The sequence below is a fragment of the Jaculus jaculus genome, chromosome 20 (assembly GCF_020740685.1).
Source record: "Jaculus jaculus isolate mJacJac1 chromosome 20, mJacJac1.mat.Y.cur, whole genome shotgun sequence".
Classification (NCBI taxonomy): domain Eukaryota; kingdom Metazoa; phylum Chordata; class Mammalia; order Rodentia; family Dipodidae; genus Jaculus; species Jaculus jaculus.
Genome location: NC_059121.1, coordinates 5,955,969 through 5,979,646, shown reverse-complemented (window position 1 = coordinate 5,979,646; position 23,678 = coordinate 5,955,969). Strand labels below are relative to the sequence as shown.

Genomic DNA, 23,678 nt, shown 5'->3' with positions numbered 1-23,678 from the left:
TAAATGCTGGAGGATGAGGGCAGCGGGCCGGGGGCCTGGTGTGACGGGCCAGCTCCTTGGGTGCTTTGTGCATGGCTTTCCGTTTCTCTGCTGGGCTGAGCTGGGTCCTGTCTGGTGAAGTTAGACCGAAGTCAGCTTCTGCTTGTGAGTCCTGAAGACTTCCCCGGGTGGCCCCGGCTAGTGGCCATCCAGGAGGGAGGCACCTCTCCCGCCCCATCTCACCTGCCCATCGCCCACGACGAGCCCCCTCCTCACCCCTACTGCAGGTGTTCGGCCATGGCAAGGCCAATGGGGAGCCCACGTGGGCCCTGCTGCTCACAGCCCTCATCTGCGAGATGGGCATCCTTATCGCCTCCCTGGACAGCGTGGCCCCCATCCTGTCCATGTGAGTAGCCCTGTGGGGTGCTGGCCACCAGTCGTTCCCACGTGGGCACTGGGGACACTCAGCTGGCCGGGTGTTTGTGCTGTGGGCACAGAGCTGTTGGCTCAGCTGAGGTCAGCGTGGCCACAGTGGTGTGGACAGGGGCTGTGTCTGTGATGTGCATCTGTGCTGGACAGCCGGGGGGGGGGGGGGCTAAAATGGCATATATTAGCCGGGTGTGGTGGAGCACGCCTTGAATCCCAGCACTCGGGAGGCAGAGGTAGGAGGATCGCCGAGAGTTCGAGGCCACCCTGAGACTGCATAGTGAATTCCAGGCCAGCTGGAATTCCAAAAAACCAATAATAATAATAATAATAATAAATAAATAAAATAAAATGATTTATATTCATGGAGCCTCTTAGCTGCTGTGTGGAGCCGGGCTTGGGAGGGCCAGGGAGGCTCATGGAGAAGGTGGTGCAAATAAGGAATAAGAACTCTCTGGGTGGCTGCAGGCAGCTTGTGGGCTGAGCAGGGCCGTGGCAGGGGACTCTTGAGCCAGGCTGGGTGGTCAGTGGCTTCTGCTGACCTCCTCCTCCTCCTCCTCAGGTTTTTCCTCATGTGCTATATGTTCGTGAACCTGGCCTGCGCCGTGCAGACCCTGCTGCGCACGCCCAACTGGCGTCCCCGCTTCAAGTACTACCACTGGTAAGGCCGGCCGGGCCGGGGTGACCGCCTGGGGACACTCAGGGTGTCCCCGAGGCTGGCGGCTGCGGGGGTTCTCGGGAGGCATTTCCGACTTCAGCGACGACTGGCCAGGGTTCAGGGGCCGTTGACTGATGTGCAAGGGAGACTTTTTTTCTTCCTAAGAGCTAAAGGGAGTCACTTAGGAGGTTGCTGTGGGGACTGTGCCGGCCGCCACCTGAGCCCGCGCGTCCCCCAGGACCCTGTCTTTCCTCGGCATGAGCCTCTGCCTCGCCCTGATGTTCATCTGCTCCTGGTACTACGCCCTCTTTGCCATGCTCATCGCTGGCTGCATCTACAAGTACATCGAGTACCGCGGGTAAGTGGCAGCCACGCACCCTCCTGCGGGTGGGCAGGGGAGCCGAGCTTCCTCAATGCCCCCGTCACGCTCATGCCAAGCCAGGCACGGGGCATGCCTGGGGCCCGAGTTTGGATGCTGCTGGCAAGGGCCCCCTGAGGATTGCGGTGACGAGCTGTGAAGTGGGTGTCTGGTGTGACTGTGACGCCCCTGCGGTAGGCTGATGTGCCCACACACAGGCAGCCAGCCCAGGAGCTCACTGGCCCTCCACTGTGCTAACAGAGAACACGATTTATCAGCAGGTGTGTCTGTGAATGGCGGGTAACTTTTTGTTTAAAAAAAAAAGCATTTTAAAGCTATTTTTATTTATTTAGTTAAGGGGGGCAGCAGAAAGAGGGAAAGAGATGGAGAGAGGGAGAGAGAATGGGCACGCCAGGGCAGCCAGCCACTGCAGACGAACTCCAGACGCGTGCGCCCCCTTGTGCATCTGGCTTATGTGGGTCCTGGGGAATGGAACCTGGGTCCTTTGGCTCTGCAGGCCAGTGCCTTAAGTGCTAGGCCATCTCTCCATCCCTAGAGTGTGTTTTGTTTTGCACTCCATCAACAACGGCATGATAAAGTTCATGCTTGCACGTGTGTGCGCACCCGCATTCACACACACACACACACACACACACACGGCAAGGGTGATATTTTCCCGTAGCTACATTGCGTCTCGCAACTCTGTCCTTGCAGTCACCTCCTGTGGCTGCTATAACTGTCCCTGCCCAGAGCTCCAAGACCAGTGTGGCCCAGAGTCTCCGAGTTCAAGCCCCACCTGCAATTCTTTGGGCCCTCAGTGGCTAACTTCTACCTAGACACTCACCTGACTCCATCATGGGCTCCTTGCTTTCTGGGACTTCCCAAGTGATTCAGCTGTGTGACCCATCTGCTCCTAAGTGAGAATTGTCTGCCCAGCTCTTAACTGGAGGATGGGAGAGGCTAGTCACCCGTACTGGGAAACCTGGACTCCTGACCAAGCCTGTCTGGGCTTGCTGCAGAGCACCGTGTCTTTCCCCAAATTGTTCTCTGTCTCTAGTGTCCCCATTGTTCCGTCCCATGCAGGAGTTCCTCGTGTGCTTTTACCTCCCATGCTAACTGGGCCCCGTCCGCCTCAGAAGCCCTCTTTTGTCACAGGATTATAGAAAAACCCAATGTCTGAGGGCTAGAGAGATGGCTTAGTGGTTAAGCCTGCAAAGCCAAATGACCCAGGTTCGATTCCCCAGGACCCACGTAAGCCAGATGCACAAGGGGGCGCTTGTATCTGGAGTTTGTTTGCAGTGGCTGGAGGCCCTGGCACGCCCATTTCTTCTCTCTCTCTCACACACACACACATAAACAAAGAAAATAAAATATTGAGAAACAGGAAACCCCATGTCTGCCTGAGCCAGGCAGGCTTTCCTGGAGTGCTGCTGTGGTAAAGTGCTCTCCCTACGTACCCCACAGGGCTGAGAAAGAATGGGGAGATGGCATCAGGGGTCTGTCGCTGAATGCTGCCCGCTATGCCCTGCTACGTGTAGAACATGGGCCTCCCCACACCAAAAACTGGAGGTGAGTGTCCCTTACTACGCCTGGTCAGGGCTCGTGCTGAAGTGTCTGCGCGTGTCCCACCGGGTGGGGTCTGCAAGGAAAGCAACCCCTGAGAATGGAAGGGTTTGGAGGTGGGTCCTGGCCTTCCAACAGGCCACCCACAGTATGGCTGGGGTACCATGGAGAGAGGGGTGGGCACCCCTGCTGCCAGGTGTGACATGTCGCTTCAAGCTCTTTCTCATCACCTTCTAGATGCCCTGAGACCCAGCGAGGGGCTTCCCAGCTGGGGCACCTGGAGCCACAGACCCAGGGCCTACACGTAACCTATCACTTCCTGTCCCACCCGCCTTTCCTTTCCTTTTCTTTCCTTTTGAAAAGTTTATTGAGTGCTTTGTTTTTTCAAATTTTTAAAAAAATTTTATTAACATTTTCCATAATTATAAAAAAAATCCCATGGTAATTCCCTTCCTCACCCCCCCACTTTCCCCTTTGAAATTCCATTCTCCATCATATTACCTCCCCATCTCAATCATTGTACTTACATATATACAATATCAACCTATTAAGTACCCTCCTACCTTCCTTTCTCTCCCCTTTATGTCTCCTTTTTAACTTACTGGCCTCTGCTACTAAGTATTTTCCTTCTCACGCAGAAGCCCAATCATCTGTAGCTAGGATCCACATATGAGAGAGAACATGTGGCGCTTGGCTTTCTGGGCCTGGGTTACCTCACTTAGTATAAACCTTTCTAGCTCCATCGATTTTTCTGCAAATTTCCTAACTTCATTTGTCTTTACCGCTGAGTAGAACTCCATTGTTTTTTCAAATTTTTATTAACAACTTGCATTATTATAAAAAATATCCCATGGTAATTACCCCCCCACACACTTTCCCCTTTGAAACTCCATTCTCCATCATGCCCCCTCCCCATCTCAATCAGTCTCTCTTTTATTTTGATGTCATGATCTTTTCCTCCTCTTATGATGGTCTTGTGTAGGTAGTATCAGGCACTGTGGGGTCATGGATATTCAGGCCATTTTGTGTCTGGAGGAGCACGCTGTAAGGAGTCCTACCCTTCCTTTGGCTCTTACTTTCTTTCTGCCTCCTCTTCCACATTAGTCCCTGAGCCTTGGAAGGTGTGATAAGAGATATTACAGTACTTAGCACTCCGGTCACTTCTTTCCAGCACCATGATGCCTTTTTGAGTTGTCCCAAGGTCACTGCCATCTGAAAAGAGAAGATTAAAAAACAAGGAACAAAACTTTTTTTTTTTTTTTTGGTTTTTCCAGGTAGGGTCTCACTCTGGCCCAGAATTCACTATATAGTCTCAGGGTGGCCTTGAACTCACAGTGATCCTCCTACCTCTGCCTCCCGAATGCTGGGATTAAAGGCGTGCGCCACCACGCCTGGCTAGAACAAAACTTTTTATTGACAGCTTCTATGCATCCACACAGTGCCACCTGCCTTTCCTGATCCGCCTGCCCTTCTGGCCCCATGCGTTCCACCTGTCTTGACTGGGTTGCCATGGTAACTACTGCCCTGTTGCCATGGTAACTACTGCCCCGTCCCCGCCCCCAGGCCGCAGGTGCTGGTGATGCTGAACCTGGACTCGGAGCAGTGCGTGAAGCACCCCCGCCTGCTGTCGCTGACCTCGCAGCTGAAGGCCGGCAAGGGCCTGACGATCGTGGGCTCGGTGCTGGAGGGCACCTACCTGGACAAGCATGCGGAGGCCCAGCGGGCAGAAGAGGTGGGCAGCGTGGAGGGAGTGGTCAGTGAGGGTTGGGGATCCAGCCGCCTGGGAAGAACCCAGCAGTGTATCTCTTATTTTATATGTTTACTTGAGAGAGAGAGAGAGAATGGGTGCCCCAGGGCCTCCAGCCACTGCAAACGAACTCCAGACGTGTGCGACCCCTTGTGCATCCGGCTTTATAAGCTGGAGAGAGAAAGAGGCACGTGGGCACTGGGGAATCGAACCTGGCTCCTTAGGCTTCACAGGCAAGCACCTTAACTGCTGAGCCACCTCTCCAGCCCTCTGCTCTCATTTGTATTCTGTGGCATTCCTGTTAGCCACGGAGGCGGGCTACTGTCTGAGCAGTGCCTCAGGTGTCTCTTTCCAGGTCAGGTACCCTCCTCTCAGGTGCTCAGACGTTCAGCGAGTTGAAGGAGTACAGGAGATGGCCCAAGTCTGTCTACTTATTTATTTATGTTGGTGTTTCAAGGTAGGGTCTCATTCTAGCCCAGGCTGACCTGGAATTGAATGTGGAGTCTCAGGGTGGCCTCGAACTCACGGTGATCCTCCTACCTCTGCCTCCCGAGTGCTGGGATTAAAGGCGTGCGCTACCACGCCCTGCGCCTGAGTCCTTTGTTGCCCCTCCAGAGAACCTGGCACTTATCTACCAGCATTGTGGTATATCGGATCTAAACGCCTAGTCACAGCTGATTGTCACCCAGTGGATTTAAGCATCTTGGCTGATGTCCTTGAGGACATCCACTGTCCCCTCTTGGCTAGGGCAAGCCGCTGCACACCTGTGCCTGAGCTCATTTGACCTTGGTGGTGGACAGTTTCTAGTGGGTGTCTCAAGGGTCATCCCTTATGGGAGGGGCCCGGCTCTGTCTCGGGTGCTATCAATTTTTTTTATTTCTATTTTTAGTTATTTATTTGACAGGCAAAGAGAGAGTGAGAGAGAAAGGGAATGGGCAAAGTAAATGAACTCTAGACGCATGTGCCACCTTGTGCATTTGGCTTACGTGGGTCCTAGCGAATCAAACCTGGGTCTTTTGACTTTGTAGGCAAGTGGCTTCGCTGCTAAGCCATCCCTCCAGCCCTGTCAATTAAAAAAATTCTGTGTGTGTGTGTGTGTGTGTGTGTGTGTGTGTGTGTGTATAATTTGTTTATTTAAGAGAAAGAGGTAGAATGAGAGAGAATGGGCATGCCAGGGCCTCCAGCCACTGCAGACGAACTCCAGATGTGTGTGCCACCTTGTGCATGTGGCTTATGTGGGTCCTGAAGAATCGAACCTGGGTCCTTTGGCTTTGCAGGCAAATGCTTTAACCTCTAAGCCATCCCTCCAGTGCACAGAGGAAAACTTTTGGGGTTGGTCCTCCTCACCTGAGGCACGGTTTCTCTCTCTGCATACTGCAGTTTGCTGTGGTTATGCTGCTGCTGTTGTGGCAAGGTTCCAAACAACTTCTCTGTCTCTGCCTCCCAGCTTGCTGTCACCCAGAAGCCTGCCACAGCTTCCAGCTTTTTACACGGGCTCTGGAGATTGAACTCGGGTGCTCAGGATGGAGTGGCGAGTGTTTTGTCCTGAGTCATCTCCCTGGCCCAAGAGGAAAAAAATATATATATTTTATGTATATATATATATATATATATATATATATATATATATATATATATATATATATATATATATGGTGGTAGGGTCTCTCTCTGGTTCAGGCTGACCTACAATTCACTATGTAGTCTCAGGGTGGCCTCGAACTCATGGAGATCCTCCTACCTCTGCCTCCCAAGTGCTGGGATTAACGGTGTGCACCCCCATGCCCAGCAAGAACAGTTTTTGAAAATATTTGTTTGCAAACAGACCCAGGGGTGGGGGGAGAAAATATGAATATAAGCATGCCAGGGCCTCCAACCACTTCAAATGAACTCCAGACGCATGCATCGCTTTGTGCATCTGGCTTTACGTGGGTACTGGGGAATCAAACCTGGGGGTTAAGCTTTGTAGGCAAGTGCCTTAACCGCTGAACCATTCAGACCCCCAGAAGATTTTTTTTATTTGTTTATTTTTCTTCATTTATTTGAGAGAGACAGAGAGAGAAAAAGGCAAAAAGAGAATGGATGCACCAGGGCTTCCAGCCACTGCAAATGAACTCCAGATGCATGTGCCCCCTGGTGCCTTTGGCTTACTTGTGCACTGGGGAATCGAGCCTTGAACCAAGGTCCTTACGCTTCACAGGCAAGCACTTAACTGCTAAGCCATCCCTCCAAGCCCAGTTTTTTAAAACATAATTTTATTATTTGCAAGGAAAAGGAGAAAGAGAGGGAGCAAATGAGAGAGAGAGAGAGATTAATGGGCACAGCATGGCCTCCTGCCCCTACAACCAAACTATAGATGCATGTGCCACTCTGTGCATCTGGCTTTATGTGGGTACTGGGGAATTGAACCCAGGTCTTCAGACTTTGCAAAGCAAGGGCCTTTAGCCACTGAGCCATCTCTCCAGTCCCCCCCCCCCCCAAGAAAAAAATCCGAAAGCCTTTTTCAACCATCAAAGGTTATATAAGCCCTTGTTACTCTCTGCTTCCTGTACTCATTGGGAGTATTGCACTGTTCCCACTGTAGTGCCCCATTGTGTGTGGGGGGGGCCGCTTCAGTATTGCAGCCCCCCATCCTCCCCTGAAGGTCTCGTCTCTCTCCCCCACAAGGTCACCTCACCCGCAGCCGTCTTGCCCGGTATGCCAGCTCATGCCCACTCTCTCACCCTGGGACTCTCAACGGCAGGGTGCGCGTCACAGCAGCGGCTGTCAGGCTGGGTTCCTGCCTGGCCAGGCCTCTGGTTTTCACAGCTTCGGGTTAGGCAGGTGTTTCCCAGCGAGGAGGCCCGAGGGTGGCTGGTATCTCCCGGTTCCTGGAGGCTGTCACACAGGCGGAGCAAAACCATGCTAGAAACTCGGTCATCCCCAAGCCGGGACGGTAGCACGTGGTGCTATGTGATCCTGGTGGTGAGCATGTCCCAGTCCTCTGGGCACACTGAATCAGCCTTCCCGCTGCGGGCATTGCCCTCCATTTTCGGCCAGAAGCTGGGTCACAGTCCGCCCCCTCCTCACTCCGCCGCTCATCTGCCTTCTACTTGCCAGATGGTTCCCCTTTGGGGGCCCTGTGTTTTGCCTGTTCCTGAATCCGAGAAGTGGACCGTGGTTGTGTGTCCCTCCTGAATGAAGGAGGTGCTAACGGAGGAGGGAAAGAAAGGTGGGCAGAGCCGGGCATGGTGGCACACACCTTTAATCCCAGCACTCGGAAGGCAGAGGTAGGAGGATCGCCGTGAGTTCAAGGCTACCCTGAGACTCCGTAGTGAATTCCAGGTTAGCCTGGGCTAGAGTGAGACCTTTCCACAAAAAACCAAAAACAGAAAAAGAAAAGAAAGGTGGGCAGGGACGGGCATGTGAGAACAGCTTGCAGCTTCAGTGCTGGGCGGTTGTCACCACAGGGCTGACATAGGTGGCAGGGGAAATTGGGCACGGGAGGAAAGGCACTGGCTGTAGCCTTCTGTGAATGTCCCATGGCCACTGGCACAAACCCCAGACCTGGTGACATTCATTGACTTCATGGGCGTGTGATGTCTAAGGGTGAGTCCCTGGGTTAGAAGTGACTCCTCTTACCCCCCTGGTTTTGACCTCTGTCTCCACATGGGCACCTCCTCTTCTGTCTCAGATCTCTGTGCCTGTCTTTTCAGGGTCACTTGTCACTGGACTTGGGGTCTAGGTACGCTTGTTATATTTTTCTGTGTGTTTAAAAAAATACATTTATTTATTTGATAGAGAGGAAGAGGTAGAGAGAGAGAGAAAAAAAATGGGCACGCCAGGGCCTCCAGCCATTGCAAACAAACTCCAGACCCATGTGCCCCCTTGTGCATCTGGCTTATGTGGGTCCTGGGGAATCGAACCAGGGTCCTTAGGCTTTGCAGGCATACGCCTTCACTGCTAAGCCATTTCCTCAGCCCCTTGTTTTGTTTCTTAAGGTAGGGTCTCGCTCTAGCCCAGGCTGACCTGGAATTCACTATGTAGTCTCAGGGTGGCCTCTGAGCTCACGGCGATCCTCCTACCTCTGCCTCCCAAGTGCTGGGATTAAAGGCGTGCGCCACCACGCCCGGTGGCCCCACTCTCTTGTTGCATTGGCAAGGACAATGGCCAAAGGTTATATTCTCAGGTCCTGGGATCAGGACATGGCCATACCTCCTTAGGGAACCTTACAATCTTTTTAGTCCCCAAACATAGTTACCTCACATGCAAACTGCTTTCTTGCATCTCAGGGTCCCCCAAACCTCAACCCACATAGCACTTATTCTGAACCCCGTGGGGTGGCTTCAAATCAGGCACCAGTGAAACGCTAGCAAGTTCTGCCTGGAGGACTCCTCTCTGCGCAGACTTAGGTGTGGAAGGCGTTTCACCCGGCGCAGTGACGGCGACATTCCCGTTTCTAAAGGGGCCATCCGAAGGCACGAAGGGGTTGCATTCCCACACGGGTGTAAAGTCCAGCAGGGCAGCTCCTCGAGGCGCCAGGGCCCGAATTCTCCCTTGTGGCCAGCATCCTGCAGTGGAAGGGTACCTGTCAGTCTGGTCACAGGGGAGGAAGTGTATCGGTGTCTAGCCTCCGCCTTGACCCCAGCCTCTTTGGGGCAGGAGGCGCCACCCTAGAGAACAAATGCGTAACGCGGAGACTGAGCGGCAGGAACATAGGCCGCCGCGGAGACTAGCATGCTCTGTGGCCCGTCTTGTATTTTCGTCCCAGAACCCTGAAGACTGATCAAGGGCCATCATAGTTGTCCCATCCCGATGAAGCTCATGGTTCCCAAACATCCCATGACATCGTGGGTGGTTTGGTGACGACACGGATCATTCTCAGGAACCCCTGGTGGCATCATGTGCCATAGTGACAGCTCTCCTTGTCACCTCCATTGAGGTTTTTTTTTTTTTTTTTTTTTGTTTATTTTGAGGTAGGGTCTCACTTTAGCCCAGGCTGACCTGGAATTCACTGTGGAGTCTCAGGATGGCTTCGAACTCCCAGCGATCCTCCTACCTCTGCCTCCCGAGTGCTGCGATCAAAGGCGTGCGCCACCACGCCCGGCTCTAGTTTTGCCTCATGCCAGCAGACACGCCGAGTCCTTCACGCAAGCGTGGCCGGCAGCTGTTCAGCCCGCCTCAGGTCCTCCCCCTGCCGGGCCAGGCCATGCTGTCTGTCTGTCTGTCGGTCGGTCGGTGTGGGGCTCCCTCATTGCCACGGAAGCCGGCACAGTGTCTTCCCACCCAGCCTAGTGCGACACATCAGTTCTCTCCTCCCTCTGCAGAACATCCGCTCGCTGATGGGTGTGGAGAAGACCAAAGGCTTCTGCCAGCTCGTGGTGTCCTCCAACCTGCGGGATGGCACGTCCCATCTGATCCAGTCAGCTGGCCTGGGGGGCATGAAACATAATACGGTGCTCATGGGCTGGCCCTCGTCCTGGAAGCAGGCGGACAACCCTTTCTCCTGGAAGAACTTTGTGGGTAGGTGTCAACCTTGGGCGCTGTGATGTCCCCAACCCATGAGCTGTCACATCTAAGACCCCTGACAGTAAGGGCTTGTGGCCAAGCTGTCAGCCACGGGTAAAATCCAATGACCGGGGGCTGGAGAGATGGCTTAGCGGTTAAGCGCTTGCCTGTGAAGCCTAAGGACCCCGGTTCGAAGCTCCAATCCCCAGGACCCACGTTAGCCAGATGCACAAGATGCACAAGGGGGCGCACGCGTCTGGAGTTTGTTTGCAGTGGCTGGAAGCCCTGGCGTACCCATTCTCTCTCCTCTTCCCCCCCTTCTCTCTCTCTATCGCTTTCAACTAACTAACTAAATAAATGAACAACAACAACAAAATTAAAAAAAAAAATCCAGTGACTGCTTGGAATTCACTATGGAGGCTCAGGGTGGCTTCGAACTCACAGCCATCCTCCTACCTCTGCCTCCCAAATGCTGGGATCAAAGGCGTGCGCCGCCACGCCTGGCTAGGAAGTGTCTATGAATAGTGACTTTCGTTTTCGCATGATGACTCCTGTGGGGCAACAGTTCATGAGCGTGTTGACATCTTTTGTGTGTTGTCTCGTATGTGGGGACAGCTCATGTGTATGACGTCTCATGCATGTTGTGAAAGCTCATGTGTGTGCTGAAAACATAAAGGAAATCTTTGAAATATATACACAAGTAAATAAGTAATCAAAAGGAATTTTTTTCTCTATAGTTCTATTTATTTTTATTATTATTTATTATTATATGTTTATTATTATTTTTTGGTTTTATGAGGTAGGGCTGCCCTGGAATTCACCATGTAGTCTCAGGGCGGCCTCGAACTCACGGCAATCCTCCTACTTCTGCCTCCTGAGTGCCGGGATCAAAGGTGTGCGCCACCAGGCCGGGCTCTTGAAATTCTCTAAACGCCTCATCCCCAAGCCCTGGGCCCGTTTGGGCATTTCCCTAGGATGTGACAGTCGTCCAGAGGCCACTGAGGAGCTGGTGACATGAAGGCTGCCCCTTGATCACCTGCCCTGAGTTGGGGGGGTTCGCGGGGACCCTGCCCCCTGCCTGGAGGGAAGCCTGCGCGCCCTGCGTGGTCTCAGTGTCCCGCGGCTCCCTCTCTCCACAGACACCGTGCGCGACACGACCGCTGCGCACCAGGCCCTGCTGGTGGCCAAGAACATCGACCTCTTCCCACAAAACCAGGAGCGCTTCAGCGACGGCCACATCGACGTGTGGTGGATCGTGCACGACGGGGGCATGCTCATGCTGCTGCCCTTCCTCCTGCGCCAGCACAAGGTGCCTCGGGGGTTACCCTGGGCCCCGGGGGGTGGGTGGGTGGCGGGCGAGGCGGATCGGGGTGGTCAGGCTGGTGGGGCTCCCCCGGGAACGTCTGTCCGTCCGTCCGTCCTCGCTCCCCAGGTGTGGCGGAAGTGCCGCATGCGCATCTTCACGGTGGCCCAGGAGGATGACAACAGCATCCAGATGAAGAAGGACCTGCAGATGTTCCTGTACCACCTCCGCATCAGTGCCGAGGTGGAGGTGGTAGAGATGGTGTGTGCCACTGCTCTGTGTCCGGGGGAGCTGGGGGAGGAATCTGGGCGTCTCCTACAGCTCTGAGGTCTGGGGAACCGTGCTGGGACGGTGCCTCATCCATGTGTGTCCCTCCGATGCATAATCTCACAGTCCCCGTCTTTTGGCTTACTTGGGGTGTCATTTCATCCTGGAGCATCTTAGTAGACAGCAGTTCTCATGAGCTAGGCCTGTGAGGGCATGCTTGGCGTTTTATTATTATTATTATTATTAACAACTTCTATGATTATAAAACATATCCCATGGTAACGCCCTCCCTCTCCCCACTTTCCCCTTTGAAACTCCATTCTCCATCATTTCCCCTCCCTCCCCCTCTCTCAATCAGTCTCTCTTTTATTTTGATGTCATGATCTTTTCCTCCTCATATGATGGTCTTGTGTAGGTAGTGTCAGGCACTGTGAGGTCATGAATATCCAGGCCATCTTGTGTTTGGAGGAGCACGTTGTAAGGAGTCCTACCCTTTCTTTGGCTCTTACATTCTTTCCGCCACCTCTTCTGCAATAGCCCCTGATGCTCGGTGTTTTTGCCCACACAGGCTCACATGGTCCCACAGCTAGAAGTGACCTGTCTGTCTGTGGCTAACTTGGGCCATCAGTGAGGTGGTAACTGAGGCCAAAAGGGAGAAGAAAGTGACCACGGGCTTTTTGCCACGGGCAGGATTCGCTGTGTTCCATTTGCTGGTGCCGAGGTGTCCGCCCCAAACTTACCTTACAGATCGAGTAGCCCCACGCCGGTCACCAGCGCCTCCTTCAGTTCTCTTCACTGCTGTCTGCTCTCTCTGAGTGGCCTTGTCCTCACTGTGTGAGCTACATGGTCCTGGTCATAGATGGCACCTAGTGTTTGTTGGCTATGCATGGTGTGTGGGCTGCTGAGCAGTCTGGTTCCTGTAACAGAACGGGGAGCATGTCACATTAGATACAAGCTGTCCACTCCCTTCCCTTCCTATAGCCATGTGGAGGGGCCATATTCAGTGGAGGGCAGCCCATAGACATGGGGATGGCCATGTTGGATGGAGGATTCTCCCTCCTCCTGGGACGATGTGGTGGAAACTGCCCAAGGCCACATGGAGAAGCCCGTAGCTTAGTGGCCACCGTGGGCCTTCCACTGTCTCAGCTCACACACCGCTTGCCTCCATCTGTGTCTGTATTTTTATTTATGTGACAGAAAACGAGGGGGAGAGAGAGAATGGGCTCCAAGGCCTCCAGCCACTGCAAATGAATTCCAGATGGCCTGTGCCCCCTCATGCATCTGGCTTATGTGGGTCCTGGGGAATCAAACCTGGGTCCTTTGGCTTTGCAGGCAAATGCCTTAACAGCTAGGCCATCCCTCCAGCCCCACCTTGCATCTCTTTAATCATGAATGAGGCCAGACATCTTCCTGCATCATTGACAACCTCTTGCATTTTCTCATCAACTCCCGGAGAATGTTGGCACATGGAGTTCAATTTTCTCCTTGTGCGAGAGCTTTGTGTAGCTCAGAGCGCATCTTTTTTTTTTTTCATTTATTTTTATTTACTTATTTGAGAGCAACAGACAGAGAGAGAAAGAGGCAGATAGAGAGAGAATGGGCGCGCCAGGGCCTCCAGCCACTGCAAACGAACTCCAGACACGTGCGCCCCCTTGTGCATCTGGCTAATGTGGGTCCTGGGGAAATCGAGCCTCGAACCGGGGTCCTTAGGCTTCACAGGCAAGCGCTTAACCGCTGAGCCATCTCTCCGGCCCCAGAGCGCATCTCTTACGTCTGTGCTGGTTGGCCTCATGTGTTCATATCTGACAGCTTCAGCCACGCATGGCTGCTTTCTAGGGTCCTGCTCCCAGTTCCTTCCCCTGAGGACGTCCCTCTAGGTCTGACTGCAGCTGAGGAGTCACAGGAATTTGTATAGTAGCAGAAACTGCTTATGAATGAGCCCTGGGAGGAGCTGAGGCCTCGAGGGACAGACAGACATCCGTGCACTTTCAGAGCCCCTGGGTGCAGCGGCCCATGCGCTCTCCAGTAGTCCTGCCCAGCATGGCCTCTGGTAGCTGCCCTTGTTCTCTGAGTCCCACCCAGAACACAGAGCTGCGTGTCCCTCCCTGGGGACATGGTGAGGGTGGAGTGACCCCCCCACCCCACACCAGGGTGAGTTTTGGGTGTAACCGGCAGGGCCGCTGAGTGCTGAGGCCTGGCTGTTCCCAGGTCACTGGTGCTAAAATTCCGCTCCCCCGTGTGTGTAGCATGCTGCTGATGGATTTACTCTGTGAGTGGTGAGCTCGTCCGAGACAGGGAAATGACACCTGTTACTTGTGTCCCTTGGTACCGTGGTCCCTGCTAGCCGGCTATGCGGAGCTCTGAGCCACTGCTGTCGCCGTTCTGTGTGTTAGCGTCACAGGGTTCCTGACGGGTGTGACTGGGCTGCGGAGCATGGCCACCTGTCACTGTGAACCACGCTCCCACACCTTCCCAGGCGGCTCCGGGGTGCAGCTCTGACTCCCACGGTGGGGACAGTTGGGCCCAGGAGGCCCGGCCTCCACCTGCTCGGGCTCCTTCGGCACTGAGTGGAGCGGGTGGCATCTGATGGCGACGCCCCGCTCTGCGCCCCGTTGACCTGTGCGGCTCGGGGCCTTTCTAGGTTGAAAACGACATTTCTGCGTTCACCTACGAGAAGACGCTGATGATGGAGCAGCGCTCACAGATGCTGAAGCAAATGCAGCTGTCCAAAACCGAGCGCGAGAGAGAGGTGTGTATGTACGAGGGCGGTCTTGGGGGGCGCGATGGAGTGTGTGTGTGAGGGAAGCACTGGGGGGTCTTTCCCTGCATGTGGAGGTGGTGCTAGCGGAAGCAGTGGGCGGGTGAGTAATGTGTCTCAGTAGGCACTCGCTACCCGTGGCATTTGACGTGGGCTATTGGCGAAGGGTAGGCATGCCACCTGTGCCCCTTAGGTGCAGAGTGACCCCAAGGGCTTGCATTGCTGTGGTTACTCTACACCTAGGAAAGAGGTGAACAGTGAGTAAAGTGTGATCTACCTCTTTTTTTATTTTATTTTTTAATATTTTATTTTTAGTTATTTATTTATTTGACAGAGAAAGAGGGGGAGATAGAGGGAATGGGTGTGCCAGGGCCTCCAACCACTGCAAATGAAGTCCAGATACATGCACCCCCCTTGTGCATCTGGCTAACATGGGTCCTGGGGACTCAAACCTGGGTCCTTTGGCTTTGCAGGCAAACACCTTAACCACTCCAGCCCTCTACCTCTTTTTAAAAACTAAGTCTTTATTTATTTGCAAGCAGAGAGAGAGAAGAGACAGAGAGAATGGATGCACCCGAGCCTCCAGCCACTGCAAACAAGCTCCAGATGCATATACCACTTTGTGCATCTGGCTTTTCTTGGGTACTTGGGAATCGAACCCGGGTGATTAGGCTTTGTAGGCAAGCGTCTTAACCACCGAACCATCTCTCCAGCCCTCCATGGCTGCCTCTGTGAGGCCATGTCTTCACGGGTCTTTTCGGGCACACACAGTCTGGAGTCTGCATTGGAGGACTGGGTAGAAGGGGTCATGGCGGAGGCAGCGACAGGACTGGGGTCACAGGGGGTCTTGCTCCGTGGGGATCGGGACACAGCGTCAGTAGGTTTGCCCCTGTGAACAGCAGGTGCCGTGGTAGCAGTGAACACTCCACACTGTTGGCAGAGTTGAGGGCAGAGGTTTGGGACCAAAGGCCCAGGGAGGACGCCCTGTGCGTCTGTTCACAGACAGCCGGCCGGGCGCCTGGAGCAGCTGGCTTCACGTCTGGGAGGACTCTGGCTGCGTTTCTACCACAGTCTCCGTGGGCCGCGGGGAGTCTTGGGACTAGCCAATCTCTGGCTCCAGCCAGGAGAAAGAGCCCACACACCATGGGTTAAGAGACACCTTAATAATGACTAAAACCAGGCTGGAGAAATGGCTTAGCAGTTAAGGTGCTTGCCTGCAAGGCCAAAGGACCTAGGTTCAGTTCCCCAGGGCCCACATAAAACCAGATGCACAAGGTGGTGCATGCCTCCGGAGTTTTTGTTTGCAGTGGCTGGAGGCCCTGGTATACCCATTCTCTATCTCACTCTCAAACAAATAAATAGAGAAATAAGTTAAAAAGAATTACTAAAGCCGGGCGTGGTGGCGCATGCCTTTAATCCCAGCACTCGGGAGGCCACCCTCAGACTACATAGTGAATTGCAGGTCAGCCTGGGCTAGAGTGAGACCCTACCTCGAGAAACCAAAAAAAAAAAAAAAGAGTTAGAGGAAGGAGCCAGGAATCCGCCAGGGAGACCTTTGTGAAGGTGGAGGTGGCTGGTTCACGCGTGACACCCGGTTGCACACTTGTCCCTTTCTTTGGTTTGTTCTGTGGCCCGCCTGGCACGCTGGTCACCGTGGGCACTGACTTGTCTGTGCCCCCCCACCCCCCAGGCACAGCTGATCCATGACAGGAACACAGCGTCCCACACCACGGCGGCGACCAGGCACCAGGCGCCGCCACCGCCTGACAAGGTGCAGATGACCTGGACGAAGGAGAAGTTGATCGCAGAGAAACACAGGAACAAGGACGCCGCCGTGTCGGGCTTCAAGGACCTCTTCAGCATGAAGCCGTGAGTGGTCGCTTGTGGCCTCCGCCACCCACCCCTGCCCACCGGGGAGCTTGGTGAGGCCGTGTTTCCGCTCTGCACGAGGTAGCCTGCCCTGTCTTGCTGGTGGCGGTTGACATCTGGGGAAGATGGAGCTCTGAATAGACGCAGGACTCCCGTATTTCTCCCCAGTAGCCTAGGCTGCATCATGGACCTCTGGGGCACCCACTGCCTTGGCTTGTCTCAGTGGTATTCTGAGAACCCTAGGAGTGGCTGGGGCCCATGGCAACACCAGCCTGACTCGTCCAGCTAGTCCATGTTCACACAGCCCCTGCACGAGAGGGCCAGAGCTCTTCACGGTGGGCTGTCCCCAAAGCTTCGAGTTCCCAGGGAGGGCATGGAGGCTTTGGGGACCCCGCTTGGTGGGATTCCCCAGAAAGACGAGGTCAGACGTTCTGGCTGGTTAGACGGGGAGGCTGGTTGAAGTATGGGGTGTTCTGAGCTGGGGTAACCATTGTTTATTTTTTTTTTTTCCTGTGCTTTTGTCCTTCCATGTAGAGAGTGGGGAAACCTGTAAGTCCTGTGTTCTTAGGCCGCTTCTTAGCCTCAGTTATTGTGCATGCCTGCATGTGTGTGTAGCGCCCCGTGTGTGTGTGTGTGTGTGTGTGTGTGTGTGTGCGTGCACATTTCCTTGCACGGCCCTGTGTGTGTGTATGGAGTACCTGGTTGATCTCGACCCCTCCCCTCAAGAGTGGCCCAGGGCATATGACTGACTGGCTGTCACTCTCTTAAGTGATGCTAGGCACAGCCTGTGAGGTCCCCAGCCTCTCTGAGAGGTGGCAGGCGTTTGCTCCCTGCCTCAATAGGCCGGTTCACCCACATCCCTACGGGTCCACGTGGCGGATGCAGAATGGATTCCCCACCATGCCATGCCTGCCCGCCCAGGAGGCCGTTCCCTTTCTTCTCTCCTGAGACGGGATGTGGGTCGACCAGATACTCAGAGTCCATGCACGTGAGCCCCAGGGCCCCCCGGGGGGGTGGGGGGTCCAGGACCAAGAGCCAGTGGCAGGATCTGCAGCTGGGAGGACAGGTCCCGAAGCCACCCGGAGATGTCGCTGTCTCAGTCCCTTTACCCGTCTGCCTTGGCCCTGTGCCCTGTGCTCTGTGCCCCAGTCCCACTAGGGTGTGATTCTTCGCTAGTACTCAGGGTACTGGGAAGGGGCTCTTGGCTATGTGGCGGCGCCTGAATTACTCAGACACGAAGGAAACCCTTGGACGTTCTGCCATTTTGAGGGAACTGAGACCCATTGACACATAGGGGGCGTGTCTGCCTGGCCGCTCAAGTGTCCCCAAGTCGTTCATTAACACACAAGAAACAGCTGGGCGTGGGACTGGGGTGTGATCCCCGTCCCTTTGTGCACGTGTCACACACGTATCTAGGCACGCACAGCCGGGGACTCCCCATGCGTCTGTAGGGGTCCAGGGCAGCTGTACTTGGCCACCGCCAGAAGTTTCGGCTTGTTTCTCACGGCCTACTTGGAGCATATGTGCGTGTGGGCCCATGTGCTGTTAAGAGCGCATGTGCTTGCCAGTTAGGGCACACGTGTGCCACGGTTTGTGTATACGCCCGTGCACGTGCCTGCACATGCATATGGGTATGCACCTATTAGCACATGTAGACATTGTGAGTGTGCATGTGTCCTTTAAAAAAGAATTATTTGTTTGAGTCAGAGAGAAAGAGAGAGAGAATGTGCACGCCAGGGCCTGCAGCCACTGCAAGCGAACTCCAGATGCATGTACCCTCTTGTGCATCTAGCTAACATAGTTCCCAAGGAATTGAACCTGGGTCCTTTGGCTTTGTAGGCAAGCACCTTAGCCGCTAAGCCATCCCTCCAGTCTATGTCTTTTGTCTTTATGTGGATATTGGCCAGATTCAGGCTGGCTCTGGAGCTGGCTACGGACATGGCCTTACCCTCCTGTATGTAGGCACGGTCCCAGGCCTGGACGCTGTCTGGAAAGCTCGTCTGTGAGGAACATTTTCCCTGTTAAGTGGTTCTCAGCCAGGCTGCTGGGAACAGAGGCAGCGTCACTTAGCTTCCAGAACCTTTGTGCCTCTCCAAGGCCCTCTGGTGCCTCTAGATTACACAGGGCATGCCGCTCTGGAACATAGACCTGGCCAGATTTAGGCCTGACACTCAGATTCTACATGACTTCCACACTGCTGTTGGACCAGTCGCAGTAATTGTGACCTTTGCCGGCAGGGAATTCAGGGTTCTTGTAATTCAAGGTCTTGGATGGTGCCAGGGGCAGAGACCTGCCTATAATTGTATCAAATTAAACTGGAGAGAGTAGACGAAGTGCCCACTGCCCCGTTTTCTTCCCGGTGATTGGTAGTTCGAAGCCACTTTATTTGGCTTAGCGTTGAGTTAATCAGAGGGTTACGAGCCCAGGCATCTCGGGGCCTCTCCGTGACCCTCAAGTGGTGACTCCTTGTGCCCCCCACCCCCCGTGTCCGGGCTACAGGTGCCTCTGCTCGGGAAGAGCTGTGATCAGGAGTGTGTGGGCAGATTGAGAGAGGCTGGCCACAGGTTCTGCCCTGTGACATGAGCGTCCCAGTGCAGACAGAAACGGGTTGAGGCAGACAGCACTCTGCGACAGGGTTTCCCAGAGTGGCTTCCTGAACCTTGGCTCTGCGTGCCCAGCACCCCCACACCCCAGAGAAGGGGACATGTGTGGTAGACAAGGAGGCTGGCATCTGTTGTGTAGGTGAGCACACGGAGCGGAAAACCCGGTGGCGTTTTGCCCGCTATAGCGGCCGCGGTCATGGGCTTGGCTCACCGCGTCTGGGACACTCTCGTCCTTTCAGCGCAGCAAGACAGCAGCATGTTGGTTTCTCAGGGGCCAGTTGAGAGGGGCCCCTGCTGGTGCCGTGGACACATGCGCCTGAGCCTAGTCCCCTGCTGGACCCCTGTCACACCATAGGACCCGAGAGTGGCAGGCTGGCATTGTCATAGCCAGGTGGAGGCTGGCTCTGGGCCTCCCCTTGCCAACAACTGCATGACTTCAGCTTGGCCTGAACCTGTGTGTGTGAGCGTGGGTCAGCAGACTCACTGCCCATCTCCACCTCACGTGGGGTTAGGGTGATGCCAGGGATTCTGTGGACATGTCACTGTGCTAAGAGATGGGCCCATTCGTTCCCACGGGCATCCCGACGGCTCCAGTGTCCCCCGTGCCTGCTTCCGCCTGCGCCAAGGGCTGCTTTGCCTATGTGGCTAACCTGAGTGTCGTAGTTGACCTGGCATCTCTTCACGGTCCTTAGAAGCTTGGCAGTTTAGTCATTCTCCGTTCTAGGATGTCTGGGGGCCCGATGCTTCTTGCTGCTAAATCCGTTACCCTGCGGCCTGTCCCCGGATGATCCTGTGGGCTCTTCGGGGGTGGCCAGGCCTCCTTCTGAGCCCTGCCCTTGCCAGCATGCGTGTGTTCAGCGGGCAGGTCAGATAGCCTTGCTGCCCACCACTCTGCCCCTCCTGCAGGGACCAGTCCAACGTCAGGAGGATGCACACGGCTGTCAAGCTCAACGGTGTCGTCCTCAACAAATCCCAAGACGCCCAGCTGGTCCTGCTGAATATGCCGGGGCCTCCTAAAAACCGCCAGGGGGACGAGAACTGTATCCTTTCCTGATGTCGCCTGCTTGTGTGTGTGCATGGGGGGGGGACGCTTGCCAGATGGCGTTAAGAATGTGGCACTGGCCAGGCATGATCTTTAATCCCAGCACTCGGGAAGCAGAGGTAGGAGGATCGCGGTGAGTTCGAGGCCACCCTGAGACTCAGTAGTGAATTCCAGGTCAGCCTGAGCTAGAGAGACCCTACCTCAAAAAAAAAAAGCAAAGCAAAACACACCACACCACACCACAAGAATGTAGCTGTATCAAGGCCTGTTCTCTTGTTCAGAGGCCTCTGAGCTAGGAATGGTAGGTGATGGGGCTCCAAGGCAGGAGGGGTCCATCTGCGGTTACCAATGCCAGAGCATACTTGCTTACCTGCCCCACACTGTGTTGCTTTGAGATCCTGAGAGGTGAGAAAGCTGGGTGGTGGCGGGCAGGGGGGTGGGGGAGCAAGTGCCACGGAACCTGAGCAGGCCGGCAGGTCCGGCGACCAGGTCTCTCCTCGCATTTGGAGAAGGGTCGCTGCATTTGAGCTGCTGGGGACAGGGGATGTGTCTTTTCCGGCAGTGCCCAGGGCCTCAGGAATGCCAGCAAGTGTCCTATCCCTGAGCCCATTTCACGTGCACCTCGATTTGCCTTGGAGGGGTCAGCACTGGAACTGAAGGGTCAGTGTGGACCTCCAAGGCCGACAGGCTTTCGTGTAAGGACCCAGGGCGCCTAAGGACACAGAAAACCGTGGCCCTGAATGTCCAGTAAGGATGGCATGGTCCCAAGCCTGCTGTGAGTTGTTGTGAGCCCCACAGGAAGCACGGAGTCCCTGGTGTCCCACGTGGGCCTGTCCACTCTCAGTAGCCAGGCTACCCCTGTCCCTGCAGAGGTCACATCAGAGCACATGCCCCTCGCTGCCTTCCATCCCACCACAGAAGCAGGTGAAGAGGGGCGGACACCCGACTCTCAGGTTTTGAGGCACTGTCCACTGAACACAGCTTTGGGAGCTTGCCCTTTGCCGGTAACAAGGGCCTGCCTTGACACCCCTGGGCTCTTGCTGGATGGCCACTTGGGACCCCAGGGAGGCCTTGTTTCTATGTCCAGAGCCACAGCAGCATGATGTCTTCTCCAGCTTGACTGGCTACAGGCCACTCCGGCTTGACCATCCGTGTGTGCAAGGAGCTCTGGTCACCCACCACGTTTCACGTGGTCAGTAGCTAGAACGTCCAGGACTGTCAGCCTTCTAGGGGTGACAGTTTCCTTTCCTGCTCTTTCCCAGTATCCTCCCCTCCCCTGGGCTTGGCACCCTGGCCTGCTCTGAGTCTGTGGTCTTGGGCGTGGCTAGGTCAAGTCAGCACGGTCCTTAACTGTCGCCCCAGACATGGAGTTTCTTGAGGTCTTGACTGAGGGGCTGAACAGAGTCCTCCTGGTCAGGGGTGGCGGCCGTGAGGTCATCACCATCTACTCCTAATGCTGGACTCACCTGGACAGTATGAGGTCTGTGCTGGCAGCTGCAGCTGGCCTGAAGCCCACCAGGACGCTGTGTAGTGACGGCCCCAGCCCTGTCACACGTGGCCTAGCTCACCAGGATTTCGCACAGTGACACTCGTCACCCCGCCACACGTGGCTTCCCACACGTTTTAGAGGACACCCTGGGCTTTCTCCAAGTGGAAGATAACTCCAGGCAATGAGGAGCAAAGGAGCCCCACGGGGCTGCGTCTCTCGGCACCCAGGGAAGAGCTGGGTGTGCCCAGGATCCTGGGGCTGGCTCTCCCCGTTGTATGTAGCGTTGACCCTCCAGACTGTCAGGTCACTTCTGCGGCCGGCTGTCCAGCAGCTATGAGAGTCACCTTGCCTTTCCACCCTGTCCAGAAGACTTCGTGAACAAACCGCGCGGTTCCTCGGGGCTGGAAGCCAAGCATCAGCGAGGCTGTGGGGTTCCCCCCCCCAACTGTCTCCACGCTAGGCCGATTGTCCTCAGTTATGCATCTGTACAGTGGGCAGGTCGAAGACTCTCTGCTCTCGTCTCCCGTCTCTGCGTCTCCTGCGTACACTCCACGCACGGGCAAGGCTCGGGGCAGAACCCCCCACCCCCCAGAAAGAAAGGGAGCCAGTGTTCCAGGGGAGGAGGTAGGAGTGGGTGTCCCAGCTGGATTTCAGGCCCCAGGGAAAGAGCCCTGGCCGAGGAGCTGGAGCTGCGGGCAGTTGGTTCACCTTCCCCTCTCTTGGGAACCTGGCCACGTCGTTTCATGAGCACTGTCAAGCCCCAGTCCAGGAGCCTCAGGCAGGTGATCACAGCAAAAGCCAGGGTGGGTCACGCAGAGACGGCTGCGCACAGTGCAGGTGCCTGCCCTCCGGACCCGGGGTAGCCAACGTTGCTCTTCCTGTGTCCCTGCGTGCGTGGCGTACCCCTCTCACGCCTTGCCCTCCCTCTGGGAAGGGCCTCTTCCCCTTGGCACCAGCAGCCGTGGCACGGGGTCTGCCTGGCTGAGCCCCGCGTCCCCGGCCGCGGGTGCTGTGTTTTCTAGCTGGGAAGGCCGCAGCCTCCGTACCTTTTCCAGGGCCTGGCGGCATAATTTGCACTTTACCCTCGAGCTCTTTCCTCTTTAGGTCAGGGTCTGTTTCACAGGCTGTGGGCAGCGGCGGCGATCTGTGGCTCGCTTTCTGTTGTGGTGTATTTATTTATTTAAACATCTCGGGGAAGCACGATGAGAGAGCTTCTTTGCAGGGCCCTACAGCGCCAGGCGCTGGGCTGTCTTCTTGCTTCTCCGAGTGTCCATGTCCACAGAGTTCCAGTTAGGGTGTAGGCTACGCACACCTTCCTTAGGCACCCACAGATCAGCTTGCCTTCAGAATGACCGCTCCCCAGCGTGTGTCCCTGGCAGGTCCCAAGGTTTCCACTCCTGCTGCTTTGAGTCGGCCCCCCGAAGTGGCAGACCTTTCTAGGTCCTGGGTCCCCTGCCTGGGGAAGCCTTACCTGTCTGGAGTCCCTTTTCCCTCGCAAGCTCTGTCCTTGGAAACAGCAGCCATTTCCGATCGGTTTCACGTTTTCCTTTTATAGGCTCTCATCTTTGTATGGTTTTGTTAGTGGAAGAATAAAGTCCTGTGAAATCTTGAGTGAGAGTAGATGCTCACACGTCTTGCTTACTGTAAACGGCTGGAGAAGACTCACTCATTCCTTTCTTGAACTTCTCAGCTCAGCCGGGCCAGACTGGGGGTCAGAGCTTACCCTGGTGCATTAGATGAAAGCTGCAAAAAACAAGAGGGGACTCTCCTTTCCCTCCAGTTAGACTGGCATCCCGATGCTGGCAAACACAAGTCAGGTAACACAGAAGTTATCTGACAGGGACGCCAACGAAACCATAACCAGTGTGATCACCAATTCCACCTGATACTGAGGCTGCAACCCGGAAAACGGGGACCAACAGGTGTGAGGGTGCCAAGTTCCTGGGACATGGAAAACACAACAGACTTCCCCAACTTTTTTAAAAACTATATTTCATTTGAGAGAAAGAGGCGGGGGGGGGGGCGGAGAATGGGAGCGCCAGGGTTTCCAGCCACTGCAAACGAACTCCAGACACATGCGCCCTCTTGTGCATCTGGCTTACATGGGTCCTGGAGAATCAAACCTTTGG

General features: G+C 55.1%; 1 protein-coding gene across 2 annotated transcripts in view; it reads left to right on the top strand.

Annotated features, from left to right (window-relative positions):
- Positions 1–23,160, top strand: part of Slc12a7 (solute carrier family 12 member 7) — a 74,921-nt gene extending 51,761 nt beyond the window's left edge. The window contains exons 13-25 of one of the 2 annotated variants that reach the window (XM_045138929.1): positions 267–385; positions 968–1,066; positions 1,302–1,421; positions 2,886–2,990; positions 4,548–4,716; positions 10,038–10,233; positions 11,358–11,527; positions 11,651–11,782; positions 14,430–14,537; positions 16,237–16,415; positions 16,950–16,964; positions 19,925–20,058; positions 21,423–23,160. In XM_045138929.1, the coding sequence (XP_044994864.1) occupies positions 267–385; positions 968–1,066; positions 1,302–1,421; positions 2,886–2,990; positions 4,548–4,716; positions 10,038–10,233; positions 11,358–11,527; positions 11,651–11,782; positions 14,430–14,537; positions 16,237–16,415; positions 16,950–16,964; positions 19,925–20,058; positions 21,423–21,514 (1,638 nt within the window). In that variant the 3' untranslated portion in view covers positions 21,515–23,160. The remainder of the gene's footprint in view (positions 1–266; positions 386–967; positions 1,067–1,301; positions 1,422–2,885; positions 2,991–4,547; positions 4,717–10,037; positions 10,234–11,357; positions 11,528–11,650; positions 11,783–14,429; positions 14,538–16,236; positions 16,416–16,949; positions 16,965–19,924; positions 20,059–21,422) is intronic. The other variant, XM_045138930.1, reaches the window with a different exon arrangement.
- Positions 23,161–23,678: the final 518 nt, after the last annotated feature.